The sequence below is a fragment of the Psammomys obesus genome, unplaced genomic scaffold (assembly GCF_907164565.1).
Source record: "Psammomys obesus unplaced genomic scaffold, mPsaObe1.curated_primary_1811, whole genome shotgun sequence".
Taxonomy (NCBI): Eukaryota; Metazoa; Chordata; class Mammalia; order Rodentia; family Muridae; genus Psammomys; species Psammomys obesus.
The window spans coordinates 10,076,942-10,097,614 of NW_026596234.1; the positions used below are offsets into that span (position 1 = coordinate 10,076,942).

Consider the following 20,673-nt stretch of genomic DNA (forward strand, 5'->3'; position numbering starts at 1 on the left):
CAGAGCAAGGAGCTGTGGTTTGTTCTCTCTCTGCTCTCCACTGAGGGTGTGATCTTTCCTCAGGGTGTTTGTCCCAGCAACAGAAAGGAAACAGTGGCTTTTTGGGGGGGGGAGACGGGGAGGGTTTGATCAAGCTTGTCGCTCACAGCTCACTGGAAGCCAGAGTCACACAGCACTCTCTCCTTCTCCGCACACATCCTTCTGTGAGTCCCTGCACCTTACTCTCAGGAATGAACTCAGCTGGAATGCCTTTCCCTGACTCCGGGTTCACATTCCTGAGGAAGGGAGGCTGAAGTCCTGGCTCATCCTTTAGGACTGGACACAATCGGATGCCATGTTTGTGAGTAGGGAGTGCATGCTCTCTACTGGGTCCAGTGTCTGAGAACTCTGCAGTGCTGGTGACCAGACTGCATGGGACTTTTGTTGCTCCATAGGAGGCTTTGAGAAAGGAGTGCGGATAGGTCAGTCGCCCAGAACTCAGCCTGCGAGTCCTCAAGGACCCTGAGTTGCCTGCCTGCCTTGTCAACAGCATTATCTGCTTCCTTAAACTTGTAGGAAAAGTTTAAGCTTGATTTTGGTTAGAACGTTGATTCCCAGGGAGTCCCAAGGTTTCTTATCTTTTCATTTCAGTGTTTTGAGACATTATTTCACTCTTTAGTCCAGGTTGGCCTCAAGCTCGCAATGTAGCCTCAGCTGGCCTGGAACTTGTGGCAATCCTCCTGCCTCAGCTCCCCAAGTGTTGGGATTACGGGCGAGAGCCACAGTGCCCAGATCTCTGACTTACTCACAGGTGACATTTAGACTCCGTTTCAGGAAATGTTTCGATCGCTGTCCCCAAGAAGTCAATAACCACACATTCATCACCAGGAGGGGCTGAGGGGCCATGTCAGATGGCGGTCAGCAAGCTGGCTTCGGCAAACAGCCTCGTTCTTTTATTACTTCCACACCAGGAAGAGGGTTTGATCCTGTAACAATGTGCCGGCGTCATCAATGAGGCTGGAAGAACTTGTTTGGCTAAATTTAGAACTCCCAAGAAGGTCAGAGTGGATACATTAAGAGCCAGGCTGATCCTCCGAGGCTCTTCCTGCCACTGTGAACTTGGCTGTGAGGGCCCCAGTGTCCTTGAGCACAGTGCAGAGAGGACCTTGCCTTCTCCACCTGGCTGCTGTGGGGACTCTGCTGAGGAGTTTGTCTGCAGGCCCTAACTCTGGTCACAGACTAGTGCCAGTGGTCAGACTGGGCTGGCCATACACTGCTTCACAGGAAGCTTTGAGCAAAGGTTGCAGCAGGCCAGTCCCCCAGGACTCAGCCTGCGAGTCCCCAAAGACCCTAAGATACCTGCCCCCCGCCTTGTGGTCCACCAGAACAGAATCGTCTTCCTCCTCCTCACTTGTAGGAAACGTTTAAGCTTGGTTTTGGTTAGAGCGGTGATTCCCAGATAGAGCAGATCATTCAAAGAATGAGAGGCCAGTGTTGCCAGACCCAGCCAGACGTTTTCCTGTTTGTTTGTTTGTTTGTTTGTTTGTTTGTTTGTATATGTACATATGCATGTATCTGTGTTGGTTCCTTCGGAGGTCGCCGGATTCTCTGGAACCGGAGTTAGGGATAGTTGTAAACCGCTATGTGGGTGCTGAGAATCGAACCCAGGTCCCCTGCAAGAACAAGTGGTCTTAACCACCAGGCCATCTCTCCTGTCCCCTGAGACAGGGTTTTAATGGTAGTGCAAGCTGGCCATGGCTTCCCAGCCTCCTTGCCTCAGGCCCCTGGGTGCCAGGTGATAGATGTGGGAGCCTGGCCCTGGTTTTAACTTACTTCCCCATGCGTGTCTGTGTTCCTGTTTGTTTGTTTGTTTTGTTCTTGTTGTCCTTTTTGAGACAGGGTCTTATCTCTGTATGTGTATCTCTGACTGGCCCCTAGGGTCAAACTCACAGACTACCCTAACTCTGCTTTACAAGGGCTGGGATTAAAGGCATGTGCCACCAAGCCCAGCAGTACTTTTTCTCTCAGACTGGGGTGGGGTGGGGGAGTGGAGGAGAGAAAGAGCAGAAAGTGTTTCAGGTCAAAAGAGAATGCTTGTTTCCAGGCATCTGAGGACAGCTCGGTTCCCAGCTCTTGCTCTCTGGCTCACAGGGAGCAGCGTGCTGCCTGCTCTGGCTGTCCTCTAGCTGATTGCTTACTAGTGGGAGAGTATGCTGTGCATGAACACAAACACACACACACACACACACACACACACACACACCACGCACACAGCCCACACAGAGACCGGAGGCAGACAAAACCCAGCCATAGCCAAAACTCTGCTAAATCGATGTGCGCTGTTCCAGCCGCAGCTTTCCAAAAGCAGGGCTCGATGAAATAAATATTTTTCCTGTGAGAAGAGAGTGGTCTGCGAGTTTAACAGCCCCGACTCCTTCCAGACTTGCTCCCAGCAGCTGGCGTCAGTGTGCCCATCTTGATGTACTTAAAGTGTACTTAAAGCGACCACAGCGTATTGCTCCCTCGCTTTCTCACTCTCCCCTGTGTTTCGGGGGCTCCGGGTGGGGCAGCGGTTGCTCCTAGGGAATGATTTCTAAGCCCCGGAAGTGCCCCGCCATTTCTTGGGGCCCTGACTATCTTTTCCTGGCAAACCCGAACCAACGTTTTTTCTTTTCAAGATAGATGGGGCCTCACTGTGGTCCAGGCTGGCCTCCAACTTGCTGCGTTGCCCAGGATGACCCTGAAAGCCTAACCCTCCTGTCTCCACCTCCTGAAGGCTAGGATCACAGGTGTGAACCACCACACCCTGAATGCAGTGCAGGAGACAGGATCCAGGGCTTTGTGCCTGTTAGACAAGCCTCCTACCCATGGAGCCACACCTCAAACCCACCTCTGCTATTTAAATCCAAGGCTTGGGCTGCTGAGGTGACTCGGTGGGTAAAACTGCCAACCCAGATGAGCTGTGCGGATGGTGTGGGTCCCCCCTCCCCCACTGCCTGAGTTCAAGGCCAGCCATGGCCACATAGCAAGACCTCTGTCACATAAAACAAAACAGTCACCAAAAAATATTAGGGACCGACAGCTGGGACAGGGTGGTGACACTTTTAGATAAGGGACAGGGAAGTGACATGAGAAAGTGGTAGAGAGATAGGAGGATGTTAATTATCAGTGACGCACCATCGCCTGATTCCCTCTCCCAAGGATCATTGGGGCCTGATTGTGTGGGTTTGAAAGTCCCTTTGTGGCTACTGTGGCTTCAGATGCCCAGCTCTTCTCTGAGACCACAGAGGCTCTGGTGGCTGGGTGTGTCCTGGACACACACTGAGCGTGAGAGCTTCTGTGATCTGTAGGATGTCAGTGGGAAGATGCTGACTCGGCAGTGACATGCAGCCTTCCGGGACACACTTAACTTGGGAGAGTGAGTTGACATAAAGAGCAGTGTGGCCTGTGATACTCACAGTGCTAGACCCAGGACATTTGTTGAGGGTACCTTGTGAGTGACAATTGGGGTTCCCTCAGGTAGGCTGCTGGTTGCTTAGCCCATCTCAGGGGCGAAAGGGTGGGGTGTAGCCATGTCCCCTATAAGAGTAGCTGAAAAGAGAGCCATTCACCCCTACCCCCGCCGTCACGCTCTGACAGGACGAGGATACCACTGGCTCACTTCTGACAAGTTTGAATTGCCAGGTGGACGCTCAGGGCTGGGCAGAGTGGGGCACGATAGGAATCTTGGTATTCAGGACACTGAGGCAGGAGGATCACTGAGAGGTTGAGGCCAGGTTAGATCTACAGGGTGAGACCCCATCTCAAAGAAAAACAAAAAGTGTGGAGTGGGAAGAGGGTCACGTAGTTCATTACGGAGAAGCAGCACACACTGAGACAGGGGCCAAGGTCAGGGGGTGTAAGGTCAGAGGTGCAAGGTAAAAAGTTAAAGTCAGGGGAACAAAGTCGGAGGGTATAAAATATTATGTCAGAAAATTAAAAAGATCTCTCCCCGGGGGTGGGGCGCCCTTGTTTTTAAAAATGGAGACGAAAGCTGGGCAGTGTGGAGCTCACCTCTGAGCCCAGCACTCTACGCCTGATGCTGCAGGGACCTGGTGCCACCCGAGTGTCTGTGCCACCCTCAGGTTCCAGATCATGTACTGACGTCCCGAAGTCCATGTACTCAGCACCCCACAGCATGATGGTGCTGGGACGGAGCTCTTTGGAGCTCTTTGGAGGTGATTGGGGCTGGAGTCTCCCCGATGGGAGACTCAGATGCCTGCAACCTTGGCTTGCTTGCTTGTTTGGCTTTTCGAGACGGGGTTTCTCTGTGTAGCCTTTGTACACACTCTGTGGGCTTTGTAGACCAGGCTGGCCTCGAACCCACAGCAGTCTGCCTGCCTATGCCTCCCAGAGTGCTGGGATTACAGTCATGCGCCACCGCGCCGGCTTGTTTGTTTATTCGTCAGGGGAACTGCTTGTCTTGTACAGCCCCCCAGCCCAGCCCAGGACCCATGCCGATACCCACAGTGTGTAAGATGACACACTTGAAACTTTTTCTCTTACTTTCCTTTTCCCATTGTTGCAGATGTCTTTTCCTTGTTCTCTTTTTCTTAAATACTTGATTTTGATTTTATGTGTACGAGGGTTTGGCTGAGTGTGTGTGTATGTGCTCTGCTTAGCCGGGAACTCATTCTATGGCTGAAGGTGACCTGATCCTCTTGCACCCTCTTCCAAAGCGCTGTGATTGCAGGCATGAGCCTGGTTTTGAAGTGTATGTGTGTGTGTGAGTGTACATGTGTGTGCATATTTATGAACACCAGAAGTTACATGCGTTGCTCCTCAGGTAACAAGTATGTATATATGTTTTGTTTTTGTTTTTTTTTTTGACAATGTGTCTTTTTGCTTGGAATTCACTGGTTAGACTAGGCTGGGTGGCCACAGCTCCAGTGAGCTGGTTTCCCTCTAGCCTCTGGATCATAAGCACACACTGCCACTATGCCTGACTTTTTTTTTTAAACATGGGTTCTGGGGATCAAACTCAAGTCTTCATGAATACTTAACCCACTAAACCAACCTCTCTAAGGCCTCACCTTGTCTCCCACCCAAGACACCAGGTAGCCCTTGGCCGGCTTCAAATTCACATCAGTCCTCCTGTTTTAGCCTCCTGAGTGCTGGGTCTACACACATGCACCACCGCACTGGCTCCTCTGGAGGATTCTTTCATTGTCTTTCTACTGCTTGACGAGCACATGGGCCCAAATGTCAGCCTTCCCCACACAGACCCCACTGTGTTGGGGGCAGGTCCATGACTTTCCTCCATAGCTGGGAAAGCCTCCTTAGCTCAGGAGCCATCCAGCCTGGGACGAGCCAGCCTTGAGAGTCTGCGACTGTGCCAGGGGCCCATGGTGAGGGGCAGTGCTGCTGTGTTTCTGTCCCCACATCACCTTCTAGCAGCATGGCTCTGACAGGCAGCTGGAGTGAGCCACTGGGGTCCAGATCTGCAGGCCCCTGGCCAGGGCTCTTGGCACCCATGGCAGCCCCGCCTCCCACTAGAAGCCCGGCCCTCATGGCTCTCCCTGGAAGGGAAGGATCTGCCTCTGGCCAGCTGAGGCTCAAGGGGATTCATCTCTGGAAAACTGCCTGTGAGGTGGCCAGACTCCAGCTCAGCTCAGCATTTGCAGGAACTACCAGCGGGCCAAGCAGAGCCACCGCCTTAGGCAGGAAAAGCAATAAAGTCCAGGGCACTGGATCAGAACAGCGAGCAGTGGGAAGGGCGAGACGGGGTGTGGGCTTTGGATTGGGTACTTGTCCACGCAAGGGTCCATGCTTGCCAGAGGGAACCATTGGAACAGCTCAGTGAATCCACATCTGTGTACACCTCATGCCAGTGCCAAGAGCGGGCAGCAGCCTCGCTCCCTCCCAACTCTCCCCATCCCATGTTGTCATAGCTAATGAGCTGAAACACATCCCTCTATTCCTTTATCCCTCTCTTTCTTTTCTTTCTTTCTTTCCTTCCTTTTAATTGGGGTTTGTGTTGTTTGTTTTGAGACAGGTCTCATGTAGCTCAGGCTAGCCTCGATCTCACTATGTAGCTCAGGTTGGCCTTGAACTCCTGATTCTATTTTACAGGTGTGTACAGGCTCAGCTACTACTAAGTTATTAAGTCCCGGGTCTATGCATGATAGATAAGCATTCCGCCACTAAGATATGGCTACTCGGGTGGAAAGATGGCTCAGAGGGTTAAGAGCACTGGCTGCTCTTCCAAAGGTCCTGAGTTCAATTCCCAGCACCCACATGGTGCTCACGACCATCTATAGTGAGATCTGGTGCCCTCTTCTGGCGTGCAGGCACACAAGCAGGCACAATATTGCATAAATAATAAATACATCTTAAAAAAAAAGACATGGATACCCACAGCCACCCAGGTTTTAAACTTTATCCAGGGACAGGGTCTTCCTGTGTTTACCAAACTGTTAAACTTAGGATCCTCCTGCCTCAACCTCTAGATTAGCTTGGCTATAAGCTAGGCTCCCAGACTCAGTTTGACTTGTTAATTTGGTATTGTTTGAGACAAAGTCTCACTCTATAGCCCAGGCTGGACCCAAACTCATGAGACTCCTCACACCTCAGCCTGCCAAGTGTTGGGATCATAGGAGTGAGCCCGCACACCCCGAGCTTCATTTATTATAATTTTATCGTTATTACTCGTGTAGAAGCGTGTATATGGACACACAGCCTGGTTTACACATCCAGACGAGCCATGACGTCATAGTAAGATAAACCCCAAATAAAACAAAACAAACACCTCTCAGCTATCCTCAAACTGCTGCCTCCCCCTCCCCCCCCCTGCAGGCGGTGGTCTAGTTCTTCGTTTCCCTGGAAGCTTTGCTGGCACAGGGCTTCAGGGAGTGGGTGCGTCAGCTGGGAGCCCACGGGAAAGGTTTTGCTGTAACCCCCTCCACTGTTTACAGAGAGCCTCAGATTCTAGTTTGTCCCCAGATGTCATTTTCCCCTTTTCACAGAAACTCAAAGTTTAGTGACAGGGCTGAGCAGATGGTGCCGTAAGGTTAGGCACTTGTCAAACAAGGGTGAAGACCCTTGCTGCCAGCCTCGGACTCCAGTTAAGCCAGATACAGGAGTGGACACCATCCTCTCAGGGCTCCGGCGGAGCGATGGAGGGCGGTGTGCGAGCTAGTCCAAGGCAGCCATGAGACCCTGTCTCAAGCACAGTGGAAGGGAGAACCGAAGCGTGCCCTTTGACACACACACACTTCAGTACTCTCCCTCCTGGCGGAATCTACCCCCTCTCTGAGCAAACCTTCTTCCTCTGTTGATTTCCACTCAGCCACCACAAATTCTCAACGAAGTCATCTCCTGGGAGACCCAGGCAGGAATGTTTGGCAAACAGAGGACTAATTGATACACAGCTCCTGCGCCGCACTCTAAAGTCAGCCTAGAATGTTCTGTAATACTTTGGAAATTCCAGGATTATGGTTTCAGCCCAAACTGTTCAGCCGCACACATCTGTCCTGTGCTTGGGACCCACTGACCTCACTCCGAGCCACACCCTCCCTTGGGTAGGCGGTTTTTGCTGGGTTTTTTCCCCTCCTGTTGGTGGAGCAAGGATGCATTATTGGGGGTGACCAGTAGGTGTCTCCTTTGTTGGAAATAGAGGTTTGGGTTCTAAAAGCTGGAGTGCTTGTCCTGAAGATGTGAGGTTCTCAGTTCCTTCTCCTGCACCCCCAAAACAACATCTACCCCCATATACAGAGAACGCTGAGTTCTAGAAAATATTCTGTCTCTTTGGGAGGAAATGACGATATTGGGAAGGTGAATTGACCATCTGGTATAGTCTCTGAGGAAGGAAAATGAGAAGAGAGATGGAAGGCACATCTGTCCCCACTTCCCTGTGCAGATTGCTCTAGGCCAGGGTGGCTCTTAGGCTGGGACCTAGGTTCTAGGCCAGCCTCTCTCCTCCAGGACGAGAAAGAAACATCTCACTGGACAGAAAATCCAGAGCAGGCTGTCTCAGTTCTTGGGAGTTGTTTACTGTGGAGGGACCAGATGGCTCACACTTCCTGTGAACAGCCTTGGTCAGCAAACAATAGGCTGGCTTCGGGGCCCTGGACCCTGGAGCGTGGAGAAGTGTAGGGCACTGGGGATGGACAGCCAGGTAATGGCTGGGGCGGGACAGTAAGAACAGGCTGGAACTGTCAGGCCCTGTGCCTCGCTACTGAGGTCCTTGTCCACCTGAGCCTCCAGCACAAACTCGCTCAGATGGCACCATCAGGCTGTTTGGGACTAGTGCCCACAGGCTGAGTCCTGCTGGCCTCACAGTGGCCAGAAATGGTTGTCTTGTGTCAATCTTCGCCTCCCTGTGACAGCAGCTGGTGAGTGCGAGAGTGTTCCCATATGAGTGCAGGCACGCGTGTGCCACAGCCCACCGGTAGACGTCAGAAGACACCCCGTGTGTGATAGTCCTCGCCCGCCTTGTTGGAGACAGGCTCTCTCTGCTCTTTCTCGCTGTGTACACCCTTGGTCTCCAAACTGCCAGGGCACCTCCTGCCTCGGCAATCCATCTGACTGTAGGAGCATGGGATGCTGTGGCTGCTCTAACCAGATTCATGTGGGTTCTGGGGAGCCGAGCTCAGTCCTCACGCTTGCACGGAGCTGTCTCCCCAGGCCTGGTGACTTGTTTTTTAGAAGCAGAAAGGGACATTGGTGGTGAGCACTGAACTTTTGATCTCAGATATTGCTGTGTGGCCGAGGGTGGCCCTGAAGTCCCTGCCTCCCTCTACCTCTCGAGGATAGGGTTATAGGCAGGCACGCATGACCACATCGACTTGTAAAATTCTTGTTATGGTTTGGTTTTTTGAGACAAGGTTTCTCTGTGTAGCCTTGGCTGTCCTTGACTCCTTTTGTAAAGCAGGCTGGCCTCAAACTCACAGAGATCCGCCTGCCTCTGCCTCCCCAAGTGCTGGGATTATAGGTGTGTGTCACTGTGCCCAGTTTGCAAAATTCTTATAAAAATAAATACCCAATCAGAGGCTGGGCAGTGTGGCACAAGCCTTTGATCCCAACACTTGGAGGGCAGAGGTTGGATCTCTGTGAGTTTGAGTCCATATGGGTCTACATAGTGAGTTTCAGGATAGCTAGGGCTTTGTAGAGACACCTTGTCTTAAAGAGAAAAAAGAAATACCTAATCAATATACTTGGCAATAAAACCACTGCGTGCGCGCGCACACACACACACACATATATTAAATGAATTAATACACTCCTGTCATGAGCACCTGTGCCTACCCATCTTGTCTCACCTCATGCCTTGACTAAACCAAGGGTAATAGCTTGTTTATTTGCATGGAAAAAAACTAGAAAAATTGTATTTTATTTTTTTAGAAAAACAAACAGATGCAAAAATATCACATGCTTAGTGTCACAAATGTCACTTAGGAATTTCTGGAAAAGCAGTGTCTTGTTTTGCTTACCCAAATGTAGTTGCGTGTCGTGTGCACTGAGATAACCCGCAGGTCTAGGGTTTAATGTTCTTTCAGTTGTTACCTCGGGGGTGGCATGCATGCATGGTGTGTGTGGAGGTCAGAGGACGACTTTGTGGGGTCCGTCCTCTCCTTCCACGTTTACGTGGGTTCCGGGATGAAGCTCAGGTCGCCAGCCTTCAGCAGCAAACACTTTTACTCCCTGAGCCATCTTGCCTGGCCACGGTCATGGGTTTTGTTTGTTGTTTTGATACAGGGGATGGAAACCAGGACGACCTTGCAGATGGGGGCGGCATCTTGAGCTACGCCCCAGCCCTCTTTGGGTTTATTTTTTAATCACTTTTATGCTCCTGTTTGTGCCCCAACACTTAAAGCATAAGGGATGGAGCCGGGTGTGGTGGCACAGGCCTGGGATCTCAGCACTCCTGAGGCAGAGGCAGGTGGATCTCTGTGAGCTGGAGGCCAGGCTGGTCTGCATAGCACGCTCCAGGACAGCCAAACTCCACAGAGAGACCCCATCTCAAAAAACTCAAAACAAAGAGAAAATAAAATAACAGGGGTGGGGGTGAGCCTGTTGAGTTGGCTCGGCCCTTAAGAGCTCTGGCTGCTCTTTGGGAGGATCTAGGTTCAATTTCCAGCATCCACATGGCAGCTCACAACCATGCGTGACTTCAGCTACAAGGGATCTCGTGTCGTCTTCTGACCTCTGTGGACACCAGCCATGCACGGTACACAGGAAAAAAACTGCAAAACACTCATACATGTAAAATGACTGTGTGTGTAAAGGGTGGCCGGGCATGAAAAGCCAGTTTTTCCTCTGCTGCTCCACTGCGCACCCTAGAGGTAGCGCCTGGGATTGCTGGCTTGGGCAAGGCCCTGCTGGAAACTGCTGGTCCAACAATGACAAGATTTACAAACACCACGCAGCTGTGCTCCGTCACAGGCCGAGGACCCTCACTTGGGGAGCTGCGGTGATTTCCTGTTGAGAGACCCTGGAGGCCTCTTGCCCACATTGGGTATAGCAAGCCTGGTGGATTTTCTGTTATTTTATGTTACTTTATCTTGCTCTTTTTTTTGTGTGTGGCACAGGGACTGGAATCCAGGGCCTTCCGTATGCTCCTCAAGCACTCTGCCACCGATCTATACTCTCACGTGTAGGGGCGTCTAAAGTCGCCTCGGTTGCCCCCGGGGTGACGGGGATGGTTAGAGTGGGCTGGGAAAGGTGGACACTCCTGGCTGCAGAGTTGCGGGGGAGACACGCAGGCTTTGCCAGGGCACTGGACCTTTGAGGTCCACACTTCACTGGCCGTTCCCTCTTTCACAGGTTCAGCCACGAAAGGCTGTGCTCATACTCTCTGAGGTGGGCTGTGGGAGCCACCGAGGGGACCTGCCTCCACCTGTCTACCCCAGTACAGGCCCTTAGCGAGTCCCTGAGTTTTTCAAGTCAAGGGTCGGGTACAGGCTGAGCAGGGCTGGAAGGCGACAGGGCTGTGGACTGTGGTGGGCAGAGGAATCCCTGGTCTTTCCTCCCATCACTGCCCATCCTGGAGGGCAGCTCATTCAGGGGCAAGGCTAGGGCAAAGCTGGGACGGGAGCTCTGTGCTGAGCTCTCGCTGAGGCCTGTGTTTAGCACCTGTTAGACATAAACACTCACAGACCGTCTGCTCTAAACAGAGCTTCCCTTAAAAGAATTCAGCACCCGGGTGGGGTGGCACACACTTGGCACCTCAGTGCTCAAGAACCGGAAGCAGCAGGATGGCAAGTTAGAGGGACTAGAATCTAGGGCCTTCTAGGCAGAACTGCTTAGCAAGACCCTGGATCAAAAACCTGATGAGCCAGGCAGTGGTGGCACATGTCTTTAATCCCAGCATGTAGGAGGCAGAGGCAGTCGGATTTTTTTTTTTTTTTAAGTTTTAATGCAGCTGATCTACAGAGCAAGTCCAGGACAGCCAGCACTACACAGAACAACTCTCAAAAAACCAAACCAAACTACTGCCACCCCAAAACTCAATGAAACAGGTTTTCTTTCTGGGATTTTTTACTCCCCCCTCCCAGAAGCCAAGTGTGGCAGGATGCAGCTTCAACCCCAGCTCCGGGAAGGAAGAGGCAGGAGGATTCCTGATGGTTAGTCTAGTAGAATTGGCAAGCCTAGTGGCCTAGTGACAACTATATGCCCAAGGTCTGCATACAGTAGGTACTCAGTACATGCTCACTGAACAAGTAGCTGGAAGGAAAGATCTCAGACATATCTACCCAGTCACTAGTAGGCATGCCCAGAGGTGTGCATGGGACAGAAATGGTCCAGTCTGGGAGCAGAAATTCTTGTGAAATATATAATGAGCCTTGGCCGGCAACAAGTCCACGGAAGGACGTTGCAAAATGGGGGATGAGGCTTCTTCAGTCAGGACTTGCTCAAGGATGGCCTCTGGCAAGAAGTGACCTCAGCCATGAGACCTGAAGGCTTAGAGGAGGCTTCAAGAAAAGATCCGGGGGGCACAGGAGCTGGCAGTGCAGAAGCCCTGGGGCAGACCCAGTGCAGGGCTTTGATGGAGCCGTGGATCCGCTCAGCTGGGGAGGAGCCCAGTTCTATTTGCTCTTCCAGGCAAATCGTGTGAGTGTTTGGTAAAATGAGAGGTTGGCTCCCTCGGGCCCCCTCTGGGTCAGACAGTCTGGTTCCAGGCGTTCTTCTTGGTCATCTGCCCCTCCTGTTTAGGCTCATTCTCCTCCGGGTCTGATTTACCAGTTCCTCTCAGGCCGTACCAAGGGAGCTATTTCTGAAACCCCCAAAGGCAATTCAAGCCCTGGCCATCACTTAGGAGAGAAAAAACAACCATAAGTGACGGACTCAGACATAAGAGGCACCCAGCCCCGAAAGCCCGCCATGCTAAATTTAGCCACTTTACCTCTAAATGAGGTGAAATTGCAGGTTTCTGGTGGGTGGTGACACAGGACAAGTATGGCCAGATGGAGTTCTGCTTCCTTTGGCTGCACCTGGGGGCAGAGGCCCAGGACTGTCCCCAGGGTCCTCAGAGTCGGGAAAGCAGGTCCACAAGAAGCCACCTTCAACTGGTCTGTGGGGTCCCAGCACCACCAGGTACCAGCTAGATCCAGGCAGCAAGGGGAAGGAAAGAGAAGACGCTCGCTGCCCTGGCTGCCACCAAAGGTTTGGGAACTGCTGTGTCTGCTCCCCCACCCGGGGGTCCGGTGGGTCTTGACTGCTCACCTTGCCTCCTGCAGACAGCTGGCTCCACCCAAGGAGCTCTCTGCAAAATCAGGGCCTCCCCGGGGATCCCTAGACCTGTTCCCAACCAGCAGCTTTGGGGTTTACGCCAGCCACAACAGAGTTGGCTGAATGAGCCAACGGGTCTCTCCAAGCGCCCCAGCTCCCCACCTTGCTTTCCATTGTTGGGGCCCTTTGTGTGTGGCGCCCGATGCAAACATCAGCAATGCTGGAACAGTCCCTGGGGCTTGTCAGCAGCTGCTCGGGAAATCCTGACTAGACCGTGTTAGTCCAGGGACCCCAGCTCCAGTTCTTCTCTCTCAGTCTCGATTCTCAATCCCCTGGGGAGATTGGGGACTAGCCTTACCGGCCAGGAGGGGGAGCTGCCGGCCTCACAGCTCAGCTGCTGGGTGGACAGGGCCTTTCCCAACGCTGCCTCCTGGCTCTTCCCTCTCTTCCATCACTGGTTCGTGGGTGGAGGGTTCACCTGGGGAGGTAAGCAGAGCTCAGCCCCAGTGTCAGACCCAGGACACGGGGTGTCCAGTTCGAGTCCCAGCTCTGGGGTTTCCTGTCAGTGATTCCGGAGGAGCCATCCTCTCTCCTAGCCTGTTTCTTTTGTTTAAGACAGTGTCTCACTCTGTAGCGTTGGCCTACCTGGAAGTCACAGCGATCCTTCCCTCAGCTTTCCAGGTTTCTTTTCTTTTTAAAGATTTGTTTGTTGTATGTGTATGTGACTGAGTGCATGTATGTGTGCCATGTACACACAGGAGCACATAGTACTCAGAGGTCAGCAAGAAGTGTCAGATAACCCTGGAACTGGAGCTGCAGGTGATTGTGAGCTGCTGTGTGAGTGCTGGGAATTGAACCCAGGTCCTCCGCAAGAGCAGCAACTGTTGAGCCATGTCCCCTGCCTCAGACTCAGTTTCTTTATTTGAGAGGGGGTAATAACAGCACTTGCTTTGGGATAATGGGCCAAGGTGAGCAGGGAGCAGATTTTGTACTGGGAGGCCTGTGGGGTGTGGAAGTCGGAGGGTGTGTCTGCAGCAGGCCCCAGGACTGTCACCCACAGACAGTGACTCTGTGGTTAAGGTGCCATTGGTGACTGGGGATGTGGCTCTGTGGGTCTGTGGGTCGAGTGATTGCCTAGCATCCCTGAGGCCCTAGGCTCAGTACCTCGTCAACCAGGTACATGTGCATGCCTGTAGCCTCAGGTAGAGACAGGAGGATCAGCCTTAACTACATAGCAATTCCGAGGCTAGCCTGGGCTACACGAAGCCCAGCTTAAAAAGGGAATAAGATCAATAAGCCACGCCCTTTCGTGCATATTGCTGGAATTCCTTTAGTTCTGAAGTAGCTGAGCTGAGCAAGGTGACAGATGTGTGTGGCCCGAAAAGGCAGATGTCCCACCTATCTTTCTGTCTGCCCTTTGCCCCCCTTGCCTGTTGGTCATTGTCTTAGGAGGCAGCCTCAGCCTCTCGTGGGGGTCTCAGTTCCCTGGTGATGAACTGGAGTCCAAGAGGGAGGGCAAGTCTCACTGTACATCTGTGGTAACTGTAGGAACCAAGAATTCTGAGGGCAGAGGAGTCTGACCCCAGCCCAGAGCTGGAGACTCCCGAACAGGAGATGCCCAAGAAGGCTGCCCGGGCCAGAGGGTGGGGTTGGCCAGGAAGCTGATCTATGGGGCCTGCTGCAGAGTAAGACACAGGCCTCTGCACTGCTGTCCTTCAGAGCCTCATTCCTTGCGAGGTCAGTGGGGTCACAGGGTCTCAAGTGCTGGCCTTCGGGGAGCCCCAGCCTCCCGTTCCTAACCCTCGGGGACAGTGTCTGTCACTGTCAGAGGCCACACTTTCAGCATCTGTTATTCTGGAATGAAGGCTTTGGAGACCCTAGGGTAGCTCCCTGGCTTCCTCTTTCCCTGGCCCAGCAGTGGGAGAAGGTAGCAGCCCCCCCTGGGCTGGGTAAGGGCAGGGACCTTGGTGAGCAGGAGACTTGGGGGAGTCTCCGCCAGTAGGACAGACAGCCCAAGCTGGAGGGTTCATAATTCCCACGGTGGCTGACTGAAGCCAAGAAGGGAATGCCAGCCACTCAAGAACCTCCCTGAGCCGTCCTGAGCCAATGGAGGGGGTAGGAATGGTCTCCTTTGATTGGGGGTTCAGGGCTGTGTCCCCTGTTGTGGTACTTGTTGCAAGGTGAGACACATAGTTCTAGGCTCCAAGCTGGCTTTGTCACTTCCCCACTCGGGTCCACAGAGGGTCCTAGCTGTGTCTCTGAGCCTCAGTTCCCCATCTGTGAGGTTGAGCCATCAGTTGCTCCTGCTACTTAGGAGGTAACGTGGACTGAATAAGGAAATTATCTGCCGAATTTATCACGGGGCTTCATAGCTCACACTGCCTCAACTTCCCCATCTGTGTGCAGGAAACACAGCAGTCCTTGGGCAACAGTAAGAACTCAGCAGACATAGTCTGTCCCCTTCATCAGGGCAAGAGGTTGTTCCCTTGGTACTTTTAGGGCAAATGATCCCCTCAGTCACTTGCTCAGTAAGTCATTAACACCCCTCACACACACACACACACATACACATGTGCACACACACACCCTGTACATAGAAGACTCCCAGCACATCTGGTTCTTGGTCCCTTGGAAAACCTCTGAGCCCATTTTACAGTTGTGACCACAGAGGCCCAGGACCAGGCTTTGGTTGGAGCTGAGGTTACTCTGTGCTTCAGCTGCCCTCCTGAACACCATGCTGTGTGATGGTGTCATGGGGTAGGAGACAGAGGGAAGGCTGCAGAACTGCACAGGCAGACAGAGGTGCAGCGTGGGTCTCTCAGCCCCTCGGGACAGACTCTAACAAAATGCAATACCAACGCTGGGAGGTGTGGACAGGGCCCCAGCATGGACCAAGGTGTAGAAGTGAAAGATTCCGGGGGACAGGGCTCCAATACAGGCGAAGGTGCGCCCGTGGGTGGAGACATTTGTAACCTGTGTGTGGGCACTAGGGTCCCTGGAATCCTTAGCCTGGCACCGCCCTGGCTGAGGAGTAAAGTATGAAATGGAAGCAGCAGAGATTTAGGTTAGATATGAGGAAGTTTCCAACAGTCCTCGCTAGAGGATGCTGGCTCAAAGCGCTCTGCTCCCCAGGGATGCAGGGGCAGTTTTTCCATCCTGGAGATGGTTTGGAAAAAAGGAAAGCCAGCCAGGGCTCTGTGGGCTGGCCTCGTTACAGCCTGGATCTGAGGCAGGCAGTGGGCCCGGGGCCACAGCAGCCCTTGATGTCAGCCATCTCTGTTACTACTGTTTCAAGCCAACCCATGGCTCCCAGTTACCCCTGCCCAGTTGGAACGCTGAAATCCTCCCTAGGAGGACCTGACCCTCTTGGGACCTGTGTTCTGCGGCCCATTCTAGCAGGAGCTACAGCCCTGCTCTGTTTCCGAGTTAGAGTGGGTTCTCTTCTCTGGCGACCCAGAGCCTTTGCCCATGCTGCTACCATCTTGTTTGGGGCTCTGTATCTAGTACTGAACTTGCATACAGCAGGTGCTCAGTGCTGGCGCTGCAGGTGGGGGCATAGCAAGGGAGGAAAGAGCAGACAGATAGTGGAGCTGGGCTCGGCATGAGATGGACAGAGGCCTGGCTTTGAACCCCACAACTGCTGCTTGCCCCAGGCTGTCCCCCGCTCCTCCCACCTCATGCTGCTGTGGCCCCACTCCTGCTATGGGCGGAAGCAGGACCGGTATGCCCCAGGCACTGTTGCAGAGTGTCCAGACACGCTGACTCTCCTGTCCTCTCCTCTCAGGTGCCAGCCATGTCCGTGCGGTTGAGGTTCTTGTCCCCTGGGGATGCCGGAGCTGTGGGGACCGTGGGCCGAAGCGCCTCCTTTGCCGGCTTCAGCAGTGCGCAAAGCCGAAGGGTCTCGTAAGTGCCGTGGGAATGGAGGGTGAGGGACACAGATCGCCACCAGCAGCCTGGGACATCAAACTATGTCAGCTATGTGTCTGTGCCTGGAGGAAGTTGTCATTTCCCACTGGCCTGATCTACATCACCTTAAAGGCCTCCAAAGCCAACCTGCTGAGTGTATCACCGCTTGGCCAATCAGAAAACAGGCTGGGAGAGGTGGCTGCACTAGTCCAGGCTCACACAGCAAAATGTCTTCCCAGTTGGCCTTAGCCTCCTCGGGGTGGGGTAGGAAGGAATGTTCTTCCTGTTTAGTAGCCTGGACATGGGGCCTCCTGTCCCGGCTCTGTGACCTGAGGCTAGTGACTTCACCTCTCTGAGGCCAGGGAGCCTCACTTGAACATGGGAGGGGTGAGGCTTTCCGTGTGGCTGTCATGAAGTGGAGGTGCCTATTCAACAGAACACTGGGGGTGTGGCTTTCTGATGAAGGGTAGCTGGCTGGGTCATGAGGGCCAGGCCATGCCGGTCCACCCCATGCTCCCTCCTGCCCTGATGGGGCCACCACCCCAGGTTCCGTTGTCTTAGTTGGGCACTGAACAAGCTTCCTGGCTGGTAGCCTGGAAGTGCCACAGCCAAAGGCACCAAACAACACCTGAGCAGACAGGTAGGCACAAGGGGGTGCCGAGCCTGGCTGGTCAGTCACTCGATCAATAACAAATTTCCAAAATACCACACACCTAAGCTTGGGCTTAAAGGCCTCAGAGGCCTTGTCCGGCCTCCAGGCCATACAGTGGCCTCATGACCAAGAGGCCCTGGGTTAGCTCAGCCTGCGCTTCAGCCACTCGGGCCTCTGTCGTCCAGGCCCTGGCACATGCTGTGAGACCCAGCCAGTTCCTGCTGTCACAGCATGTGCTAGGGAGGACACCATGCCCAGCCCAGGCAGGTGCCTCACCTCCATCCAACAGCAGCCCTATGAGGCCATCTGCATGTCACCCCGTCACTGGCCTGCACTGTCTCAACTCTGCCGAGAGGGGTGCACCACCAGGGCTGAAATGCTTATCTCAGTGGGGCGCTTAGCAGCCCTCTTCCCTCAGCAGACGTCTGTGGGGAGAGACCCAGGCCCTGTTTGAGTCTCCATGGGGGGGGGGGGAACAAAAGCAAACAAAATGAAGTCAACTCAGCCAGGGCCAGTGCTATGCCGGTCCTAGGACAGGGAGCAGTGGGTGGTGGTGTCTCCTGAGGGCGTGAGGGGCAGTGGCTTTCTTAAGCAGGAGCAGATGGAGGTAATGGGAGTGGGGGTGGAGAAGACAGCAAGTGCGAAGGTCCTGAGGTGATGAGAAGCAGCAAACAGGCTGCAGAGGCACGTGGGCAGTGGTCAGAGACGGAGGGATCACGGTGGGGGAACCTGTCCTCAGTGTCAGGGACCAGGGACGGCTTAAGCAGAAGTTCCAGATGGGAGAGAGTTTGGCCAAAGACCCATGGTGATTGGTCCTAGTCACTGCCTGTGAGCCTTGGAGAGGAGAGCAGGTGGCCTAGCCCTATCCACCTACCTGCCCACCCTGGCCTGGCCCTTCCCACCTATCTGCCCATTCTGGCCTGGCTTGGCCCTTACCCACCTATCTGCCCACCCTGGCCGGCTTATACAGTAGGTGCTGTATAAGTGCTGCTGGGGGCTGGGTCCATGTAAACCAGGGGAAACCAATGTTATTTCTCAGCTTGGCCGTCTCCCTGCTGCCTCTGCCTGGGCTTCCTTGGGCCCCCACCCTGGGGTCTCTGTGTGGAGGTGGCCAAGGAGCACATAGCCTGGGACCATCTCTGGTCCACTGAGGCATGGAGGGCCCTGTGTGGTTCAGTGGGAGAGGGCGGCATGTGACAGACAGCACAGAGCCTCCTGGTGGTGCTCACATGTCACACTTCCACCCCATATCCATGGGACATGTCCCGTCAAGCCCCATCAAGACTTCTATCCAAAAAGTCCCAAGGGATCTCTCCACTGGGCCACCGCTGGACTCCTAGAAGATGAAGGTGGTTTGGTCCTGTGATGATATATGGGCTCACGGCCATCAGTCAGATACATGCAGTGTATGTGTGTGGGCTAGAAGAGTGAGCCCTGATGCTGCAAGTGCCTGGGACCCCTAGGGCTGCTTGGGCATACCAGAGGTTGCTAGGCTTAGCTATTCTTGAGGTCCCAAGTGGTCCTCAGCTAGCTGCAGCCTGGGAAGGTTGCCTGTGGTGCTAGGGAAGAGGCATAGCTAGGGTTTTGCTTGTTTGTTTGTTTGTTTGTTTTAGACTTAATTACTTTCTGTGTATCATTGTTTGGCTTGCATGTGTGTATGCATGCAATTCACAGGGAGGCCAGAAGAGGGCGTCGGATCCCCTGGAACTGGAGTTAGAGACACTTAAAACGAGCCGCCATGTGGGTGCTAGGAATCCGACCCAGGCCTTTGACAAGAGCAGCCAGGGTGCTTAACTGCTGGGTGGTCTTTCCAGCCCCTGCACAGTTGCTTCTAACTTCCTGACTCTGTCCATCTCCCAGGTATTCAGGCCTCACCTGTGCCCGTTTCCAGATTGTTTTGCCTTACCCACCTTTGTGCAGTCCCTTCGTCTCTGTAAAATAACCCTGGACAGCCCAGCAGGACTCCGCTCAGGATGGGGCCTGTGTTGCATCCTACCCCACTCTTGAGCTAGCCAGGGCTTCCTCCTCCCGCAGAGCGAGAACTCACTTAGAGAGGCTAGCGGATAGAATTGAGTACTAAGGTGTGAATGATTAGTCTGATAAGGCCATTTCTCTTTCCAGACTCTGTGGGGGGGGGGGGAGGACTGGGTCATGTGCTGACAGTGACCCAGTAGTCTCCACTAACAGGCACTCGGCATCCAGGGCCGTCCTCCGGGACAGTCGGGCAGGCGCCTCTGAAGCCAGGAGTTGGGGTGGATCATCCAGTTTGGTTCTTAAATTGTGTCTGGGCACAGGCTTGGATACCCATGCAGTACGGGTGTGCGTTTTGAAGCACAACAGAGCTGAGGCTCAGCACGGTCAGGCTGGCAGTGCCCTCCAGCACTGGTCATGAGGCGCAGGACCGAGGTCAGCCTGGCTGATGTGCATGCGGCCAGGAGCCTATGCGGTCAGCCCAGGGACTGCCCTGCCTGGAGGCTGGGGCGAGTTCGGCATGCGAGAAGGGCCCTGTCTGCTCCAGACAGTCAAGGCAAGCAGAGGCTGCTTGGTGGCTTGTGAGCACTGGACGCCGGGCTGCACGTGCCCGGAAGCCTGTCTGGCAGGCCTGGGGCTGTTTAATATTTACTGAGTCCTCCTAGGGCTGGTGACACATCCGCCCCCAGAGCTGCCCCAGAGCCCGTGACACCAGCCAGCCATGCAGCATGCACCTCATTTCACCATCCAGGCTGCGCTGTGCCAGCCCTCGGAGCCACTGCCCTCAGATGCCCAGAGCCAGCGCTGGGCTCAGAAGCTCCAGAGCCCAGGGAGAGGGAGAGGGGAGGGGTAGGCTGAGGGGCACACTTCAGGGACTGTAGACCCCTGAGGTGACCCCTGAGGTGAGCTGCAGCTCCACCCAGCACCACCTCCCACCTCACTGTCCTCTGGCTACCTGGACCCTCATCTGCCAGGACCCACCTGTCCCCCTGTCTGCAGTGTGGCCTATTCGTGCCTGAGATGGCAACTTTGTGGAGGGCCCGGTCCAAGAGGTGGGTGATATGGCCTTGGGGAGGGAGCGAGGAGGGGAGAGGGCTTTGAAGAGTCACTCTTCTGTCATCTGTGTGAATACCAGCACCAGGGACAGAGCACCAGGTGCCATTCCCTCTCCCAGCTGCTGCTGGGGAGCCACCCCTCCCTGCCCACTTTGCTTTTCTATTTTCTTCCCAGCGTCAGGTCCTATTTGACAAGTTTGTTCTAACCTTATCTCTTCAACTTTGACACTCATGTGGTCCCTGCTGTTTGCCAGGCACCGATTGGAGTTCTTTGCATTTATCAGCCTGTAGAGCCTTTGTGGCAGTCCCAGCCTTGGACTCCTTTTCACAGAGAGACAACTGAAACCAGAGAGACTCCATCACCCAAGGCCACACGGCTTGGAGGTGGCCTTGTATCTCTCA

The 20,673-nt window shown here is 54.0% G+C and overlaps 1 protein-coding gene across 1 annotated transcript in view; it reads left to right on the top strand.

Moving 5' to 3' along the window:
* The window catches only part of Ripor3 (RIPOR family member 3), a 63,621-nt gene that overhangs the window by 20,710 nt on the left and 22,238 nt on the right, over positions 1-20,673 (top strand). The window contains exon 2 of the mRNA XM_055596075.1: positions 16,472-16,590. Coding sequence (XP_055452050.1) covers positions 16,481-16,590 — 110 coding nt within the window. The 5' untranslated portion in view covers positions 16,472-16,480. The remainder of the gene's footprint in view (positions 1-16,471; positions 16,591-20,673) is intronic.